This window comes from Ziziphus jujuba, chromosome 3 (assembly GCF_031755915.1).
Source record: "Ziziphus jujuba cultivar Dongzao chromosome 3, ASM3175591v1".
NCBI classification, from domain to species: Eukaryota; Viridiplantae; Streptophyta; class Magnoliopsida; order Rosales; family Rhamnaceae; genus Ziziphus; species Ziziphus jujuba.
This window is the reverse complement of record NC_083381.1, coordinates 3,379,505-3,387,275: the sequence shown is the minus strand read 5'-3', so window position 1 is coordinate 3,387,275 and position 7,771 is coordinate 3,379,505. Positions and strand designations below refer to the sequence as shown.

Sequence of the window (7,771 nt, the reverse complement as noted above, 5' to 3'; positions counted from 1 at the left end):
ACTTTGGGTATTATCTAATATTAGTTATTCATTTATACCTTTTAATGAGAGGATATATTAATAAAAAAAAGAAAAAAGAAAAAGAAAGAAAGATATATTTGAGATCTTCAAATTTACCTTTTTATTTTATTATGTAAAAAGACTAATTTGAGAATAAATTAATAAAACTAAAAATAAGTACGAAAAGAGAGGCAATAACCATAAGTACTAAAAAAACCTAGAAAAAAAAAATAAAAAATTAAATCGAACTAATAATAAAATTACGCTACTTACAATTTTATTTACATTCTAAGATGAAAACAAATTGAAAAAGCAAAAAATACAATAAAAGATTAATGTAAGTAATAATATACAAATAAAAAAAAAACATAAACAAAAAGTTTTGATCAAGTAACAAAAATAAATAAATAAATACAAAATCAAGTATATAGAGACAAATCTATATACAATTGTATTTGAGTTTAAAAAAAAAAAAAAAAAAAAAAACTATGTACAATTGTAATTTGGTTTGCATTGTAGATTCTCCGTACAGTACTGGAGGGTAATACAGGAAAACAGATTTCAATCAAAAAAGGAAAAAAGAAGACCAAATTTCATTTCGTCCTGTGCCGCACTGGATCACTTTTTTGTCCCAAACAGCAACAGCAAGATCCTCATCGTCTTCCATAGCTACTTTGCCTGAAAGTTTCAGAATCTCCCCCCCCCCCCCCCCCCCCCAAAAAAAAAAAAAAAAAAAAAAAGAAAATATTTCGGGCCCAAATCTCCATTTCGCGGCCACCTGAACTTTCTGTTTTGCTTCCCGCAACTAAATTTTCGAAAGCCCCAACGTGGAAATGAGCTTTATGCGTCCTTGCTGCAAATCCTGTATGCCATTTTTATTTTATTTATTTTATTTTCAATTTTTTTAAATTTTGCTTGGTTTTTCTGCTCATAAATTTGGTTGATAATTGGTTTATAGTTATTTGGTATTATATACTTTTGATTTTCTTTTCTTTTGATGAATAGTTTGGTATTATATACTTGTTCGGAATGTAATTGTTTTTTTGATATATATATATATATATTTTTTGATTTTGGATTTATAATGTGTTAAGAAATGCTCAGTTTGATAATTATTTATCTATTAATTGTTTCTCTGTCTGTTTCAAGTCAATTGGTTTTTAGTCTACTGAATTCCGTATAAACGTTGGGTCTCTGTTTTCTATAGCTTCTAATTACTTTGTTGAAGCTAGAAATTCCCTTTAAATGTGATTTCTTAAATTCAAGAATTATAGTGTACGTCTTAGAAAGCTCAAAAAGCAGCTGCTACTTAGTTTTCTGGGTTTTCTTTTGTTAGCATTAATATTTGCGAGATAATCCTAGTCTATCAAATAAGGGTCAAAAGTCTTTGTGACTTTTTCAGTATCTTTTCTGGCAAATTGTGTTTTAATTTACCCATTTCGTATGTTTAGAAGGATGTTCCAAGTTTATTATAAAAACCCCTTCTATTTATTTGTAAGTAGCTTTTGATTGTTTATAAAATATAGACTTTTTGGTTTGTTTATTGAAGAAGGATTTCCTAATTCAACCTCTTATCCCCTAGCTGGATTACACAAGTTTTACACTTAGTGTTGAGTTTTTTTTTTTTTTTTTTTTTGGTGTGTTCTTGAGAGTTCCTTTGCGCTATCTTTTGTTTTTCCATGTTTCCGGTATAAACTTGGTTTGTTTACTATCTGTTGAAGATTACAAGAATTGAAACTTTTTTAATTTTTTTTAGTACAACAATTGAAATGTTAGTGCAAGATTCAGGTGTTGATCCCATGTTTGTTCTATGAATTTCTATGAATATCCTCTGCTGTTTTATTGTTTGAGTGGTTACTCCTCTTTTATTCGGATTTATTAAAATCACTAGGCATGTTAAATGTAGACTGAATATGTCTTCTTTCGAACTGAGGATTAGGTTACATATAGATATATAACAAATCATTTTTTGTAGTCTTCTTTTTAGGAAATACTGCCGAGATTGGTTTAAGAATATTTCCTTAATGATGATTATGAAGTATGTGATGGTTACGAGGATGGTTATAGGTATTATATTATTTATGTTTGGTGATATGGCGTAATATCTTCCTTAGTTCCTTTAGTTGTTAATTTTTATGATTCTTTTGGGTCAGGAGATATGATACAATGTGTCTCATTCTTATCAACCCTTTTAGGTGAATTTGAGTTTCTGAGAAAAAATTAGTTATATGTGTAGTCAATAAGAAAGGTTAGAAGTGAGTTGTATTGTATTTATTTTGTTAGAACTGTGCGTTGTTACAATATAACTAGGCATATGCATTTTTAGTTTTTTTATCATGGGGGTTTTCTTGGATTGATGATGTGAAAGTATTGTAAATGCTCTCTTTCCAATGCTGCTTAATTTGTGTTTTATTAACTGCATTTAGAAAGTATTGATAATTTATTGTGCTGATTGTGACATTTCTTAATTAGATCAGAGGTGTAAGTTTTTCATTAATCTCCTGGATATTTTACTAATATGTAATATTGTAGGGAACAATTAAATTTAGCATATTGAAGTTCTTAACATAATTTCGCATTATGCGGTGTTGGGCCTGCTTTGGAGTTGGGCATAAATGCTATGCATATGATTTTTTATTCTAAGATAACAAGATTTTAAAGATAAAAAGAAAAATAGATAACAATGGCAAAGAAATACAAGTATCTCTTTAGACACAGCTTTGGTTTTACATGTGACATCATTGGACTCTACGCATTTATTTTAGTTTTATTGTCTTCATTAAGTTCTCACTCAACTATTTTGATGGTTACTCAATTTTTAGCTGGATTTTTTTATTTTTAACTTCGAATTTTAGTCTAGTCTTAATTTCCTTCTCTCTTATTTTTAAGGATGAACACAGAGAAGACACATATTGGAGAAGCACTTTTTGTGGTAGTCTTTATCTAGTGTGTTGTATCCACTTCACTCATTCAATGGCTCAACTGCCACTGCAAAAATGAGCTATCACAATTTCAATTTTCCGCAATCTCAACTGCCGAATCAAACTCAGCCTTCTGCTCCATTTTCATTGTCAGCTTTGACAACAACACTGGAACCAGTGTTGACTTCAACTTCAGCTCCATCTTTGGCTCCATCTCTGCCTTCTGCTCCTGCTCAGGGGCTAGCCTCGACTCCGGCTCAAGCTCTTACAGCATCTCAAGCTCCTGCTGAATCTCAAGCTCCTGCTGATACTTCAGTTCTGTCACCTCATTCAATGGCTCAACTGCCACCTGCAAAAATGAGCTATCATGATTTCAATTTTCCTCAACCTCAACTGCCAAATCAAACTCAGCCTTCTGCTCCATCTTCATTGGCAGCTTCGACGACAACTCTGGCACCAGCATTGACTTCAACTCCAGCTCCATCGTTGGCTCCATCTCTGTCTTCTGCTTCTGCTCAGGGCCTAGCTTTGAGTCCAGCTCAAGCTCTTACAGCATCTCAAGCTCCTACTGAATCTCAAGCTCCTGCTGATACTTCAGTTCTGTTACCTGTTCGTGAAGCTGCTCCATCGATTGCGCCCTCCAATTCTACTTGTATGTGTTGCAGATTATATCAAATTAGTTGATATTATCTACATTCATGTTATTTTATTATCTTTATTTTTGTTTTGTTTGTTTGGGTTTACAAAATATGAGCTTTGTGTGTGTGTCTCTGCATGTCTAATTATGACAAAAAAGTTTAAATTTCAATACTTTACCAACATTTCCTCTACATTCCATAATGTATGCCAATTTTTCTCTAAGTCGTTACATATCCTTCTCAATTATCACTGAAAAGTGACATTTCCCGGCAACTAATTAAATTTCCTTGATACTTTAGAGTTTTTTTTTTTTTTTTTTTTTTTTTTTTCCCTCCTTCCTTTCCTCTTGTTATCGGTATCAGATGCATGGAAACTTTAAAATGTTACTTTTACTGCCTTGGCTGGATGGAATCTGATGAATGTATGTATATCTAAAAAAATTTTTGGAAGGGGCAGATTGGGGGAAATTGACATTATGCCAAAGTTGGTTGAGGTCGCAAATTGAAATTTGAGGGAAAGTACAAAGGGGTTTTGTAATTGTCCGTTTTGTTTATTTAGTTTTTCTAATTATTATGAATTTGATTTTGGTTAGGTATCCCTGAACCTTTGATGTACAAGAACCGTTTGCAAGAGTATGCCCAGAAGTCAGGCATACAATTGCCTGTGTATCATACCATCAATGAAGGATTTCAACATTCGCCGATGTTTAGGTCAACTGTGTATGTTGATGGAGCGGTTTTCACTTCACCGGACACGTTTTCACATAGGAAAACAGCTGAACAAAGTGCTGCGAAAATTGCATTGGATACAGTATTAAAGAAGATGAAGGATGAAGGATGTCCTCTCATTTATGTGGTTTGTTTCTCTATAAAATTGTTCTAATGTAATTCAATATTTTTAACTTGATTACTAGATCTGTATTGTTTTGTGGAAAATTGGCAAACCTACATGCAGTTCTTTTAATTAAGAGGGGTAAAAAATCTAGTACATTCTATCAATTAAGTCACATTAATTTTTTTTTTATTTTTTTATTTTTTTTATATGCTAATTTTGTTTCAATGAGTTGGAACAAGAGCACATTTTCTGTTGTATTCAAAGTTGAATCAACAACACATTATGAATCTTCTTTAAGCATCTATTTGAGAAACTTGAATTATGTAGTTAATAGGAATATGGGGAAGGATGTTATTGTTTGCTTACATGTGATTTTTTTTATGGTGGTTATTGGTGGTAATGATAAGTAGGTCAATTGTAGGTCAATTTTGATGGGTAGCCTTTTCCATGTTGAAAATTGTGGTTGTAGATTCTCTGTTTTGCTCCATTTTAATTTTGATGTAGATTTTAAATTTTTAATGCATATTTTCAGGATGTGGTGTTTTGCAAGTCTATCCTGAATGAATTTGCTGTTAAGATGAATATGGAAAAGCCAACATATAACACCATTCGACATGAAGGACAGCTGTCAGTTTTCGTATCTTCGCTGTCTTTTAATGGCATATTATATACTGGTGATCCTGGAAAAAACAAAAAAGAAGCTGAACAGTTGGCAGCTCGTGCTGTTATTATGTCACTTTTAGGTATTGTTATGTTGAATGATCATAAATTTGTTTTTAAAGCACATTTTAGATGTTTGCGTTAGATTGTGAACTTAATTTTCTTGTGGGTATGCAGGTAAGTCTGAATTTGAAACTATTCTTTCGGAGATTATCAGATCTAAATTCAAGCTTCTGGCCACATTTAGTAAGGTCAAGCAGCCATGCAAAGCAGATGCTAACGTTTTATCTTCAGTGATGAACATTGGACACAATGCTAGTACTGTTCCGGAGAAAGACAAGGGAGTTGAAGCTGCTGTAGTTGTTAATGCTGGAACAACTGGTAGTAGTGTACAACCAGTATCTGTTAATAGTGTTCCAACATCTGTTGATAGTGCTGCAGCAAGTGTAGTAGCAGAGGCATCCTCTGGAAATCATCGGCCCCACCATGAATTCAGATCAGTCAAATCAGAACCTTTTCCTGAAGTAAATATACCAAATCCTGATTCTCAAGCAGCTATTAGATCAATTGAATTTGTTCATGCTGCTGCTGAGCAGCCTACAAGTGACAGTCAAAGTTCAGGCAAAAGGCGACGGAGGAACAGGAGAAAGGCTAATAAGAGAATGCGAACAAATGCTCAGTGAGTTTGGTTATTTTTGTTCATTTTGTTATGTGCTGAGGTTTAGTTTCTCCGACTTTCCTTTATATTGTGGTGTTTCTTTTACTTGTTTGAATTCAATACTTTTTCTCTCTAAAGTGTGCATAGTACTTAGTGCTATTCATATTTATTTTTGTGCTAATTTTATCCCCCAACAAGTGCCCAGTATGAAAGTTATTCCCCTTGGTTATTTATGTTTTGGCGCTGGAAATTATTTATTTTTCTTATATTGCTTCTTTCGCTTTGCATCGCAGAGGAAAGCATTTTCTTTGTTTCATTATTTAAATAGTCTCCCTTTCTCATTCTGCCTTCAATTGTTCGGAAGTCACTGTCCTCCATTGTTAGCAAAATAGTTTTTTTTTTTACAAATTTCTATTTGGTTTATTAAGGCTTGACTTGGTCTAGGTATGTATATATGAATTTGCTATAGTTTCATCTCATATAGGAAGAAAGTTAAGTAAATGATGACAAATTCTAGTTTTTTTAGCTGGAAGGCATCAGACTTAACTGCATTTTCTAGATAATAACTTCAGGCAATAACTACATTATTAGAATGTCTTTTAGATTCTCTTTACCCTTCATTATTGCTTGAATTTTAGAGGCTTTGCATTCCAACATAAACGAGCACCCCTGTAATTTATTTGTAGTCAGCGTTTATTCTTTAATACAGATTAATTTTGAATTAAGTTGATAGCTGTGAATAGTTTTCATGAAGTTGTTCTGCTATATGCTGAAACACAAATTTTGATGTTACTTTAGCTGTGGATAGGTTATGTACTATTGATTTATGTTAGGGTTGGTTCCATCCCAAAACTCTTGAGCAATATATTTATTGACTCGATGGTGCTTTATATAACTAAGTTATAATAATGCATTAGTACGCTTATCATTGGACCAGTTTAGGTGAGACATTTAGGTTGTATAGGCATCATATTAATAAATGTTGCATGAATTCAACTTTTTGAGCTTGAAATCCACAATTCGTGTTGCAATTGAAGAAGACAAAATAGGATGGTTGCTTAAATAAATCTATCCTTGAACTCTTAGTTGGCAAAATTAGTCTGTAGTGATTGGTAGTTTGTGGTTTTTGCCAAAAGTATGGCTGTTTGGAAGGTCTGGATTTTTTGTGGTATTTATTAATCATTTTACAGAATTGCTTCGGTTATGAACTTGGGTTTTCGCTTTTAGTTTCTATTAATGTAATACTAAGGAACAACTTCTGTTGATTGTATACAAACACGTCCTCCCATTTCCAGCTCTTTATGCTCGAGGTTGATGGTATACAAGCGCATGTGAAATATTTGTGTGTGTGCTCTGTGGGGTAGAACTCTCTGTTGGTTCTTTTACCTAGTTTGTCAAAATTGAAGTTGATTGTGAAATTTTGTAGAAAATGCCGAATTGAAGTTGTTAATTTATGGTGTAATTCTGTAAAAAATTTGACAAATTGAAGCTGGTTGTAAAATTCTACAGGTTATCTGTTGCAACTTTGCCTCTAAACCAAGCGCCAGCTTGTTCTGTGGCACAATGATGGAAAGCAAGCCAAATGTGTAAATGTATTGTTAGGTGTCTTGTTCTGTGGCACAATGATGGAAAGCAAGCCAAATGTGTAAATGTATTGTTAGGTGCAGACAAACTTTGTACTTCTATTAGGTTTTAGTTTACCAGAAAAAAAAAAAAAAATTGTCTTAGTTTTAGTTTGGACAATAATGAACCCTATTCTTGTATGATATTTGCATTCTCAACTTTTGTACCTCTTTGTATTGCTTTCTCTATTTTGGTTTATCTTATTTCTTTATATTTACTTTGGCAAATTGTTTGATTATTTTCCTTTGTCTCGTTCTTCTGTTTGCCATCAAGAGAAGTGTTGTTTGTATTAGCCAGCTATCGAATCTGCTTCTGGACCTTAATAATTGTTGAGTCGTAAGAAACAGATTTCGACTAATTTTAATGCATAGTTGTTATAAATAATATTAAATTTATTATTCAATGATAATGCTCTTTAATTACGTGATTTTCATTA

At 32.5% G+C, this 7,771-nt stretch overlaps 1 protein-coding gene across 4 annotated transcripts; it reads left to right on the top strand.

Moving 5' to 3' along the window:
- The first annotated feature begins 618 nt into the window (after positions 1-618).
- On the top strand, positions 619-7,552 carry LOC107421913 (double-stranded RNA-binding protein 7). Of its 4 annotated transcripts, none has more exons than XM_048477845.2 (6): positions 619-864; positions 2,890-3,573; positions 4,153-4,415; positions 4,927-5,137; positions 5,349-5,733; positions 7,222-7,552. In XM_048477845.2, the coding sequence occupies exons 2-6, from the start codon at positions 2,997-2,999 to the stop codon at positions 7,277-7,279; spliced, it is 1,494 nt and encodes a 497-aa protein (XP_048333802.2). In that variant the 5' UTR covers positions 619-864; positions 2,890-2,996; the 3' UTR covers positions 7,280-7,552. The 4 variants fall into 4 exon arrangements, with proteins under 4 accessions (XP_048333802.2, XP_015886752.2, XP_015886751.2 ...); XM_016031266.4 differs by having other exon boundaries at positions 625-864; positions 3,076-3,573; positions 5,232-5,733; XM_016031265.4 differs by having other exon boundaries at positions 705-864; positions 2,901-3,573; positions 5,232-5,733.
- Positions 7,553-7,771: the final 219 nt, after the last annotated feature.

Bases quoted from the DNA above. Each gene is read 5' to 3' on its own strand.
- LOC107421913 (XM_016031265.4), top strand. From the start codon at position 2,997: ATGAGCTATCACAATTTCAATTTTCCGCAATCTCAACTGCCGAATCAA. The intron at 3,574-4,152 runs GTATGTGTTGCA...GATTTTGGTTAG, and splicing joins TGCGCCCTCCAATTCTACTT to GTATCCCTGAACCTTTGATG. The intron at 4,416-4,926 runs GTTTGTTTCTCT...GCATATTTTCAG, and splicing joins GATGTCCTCTCATTTATGTG to GATGTGGTGTTTTGCAAGTC.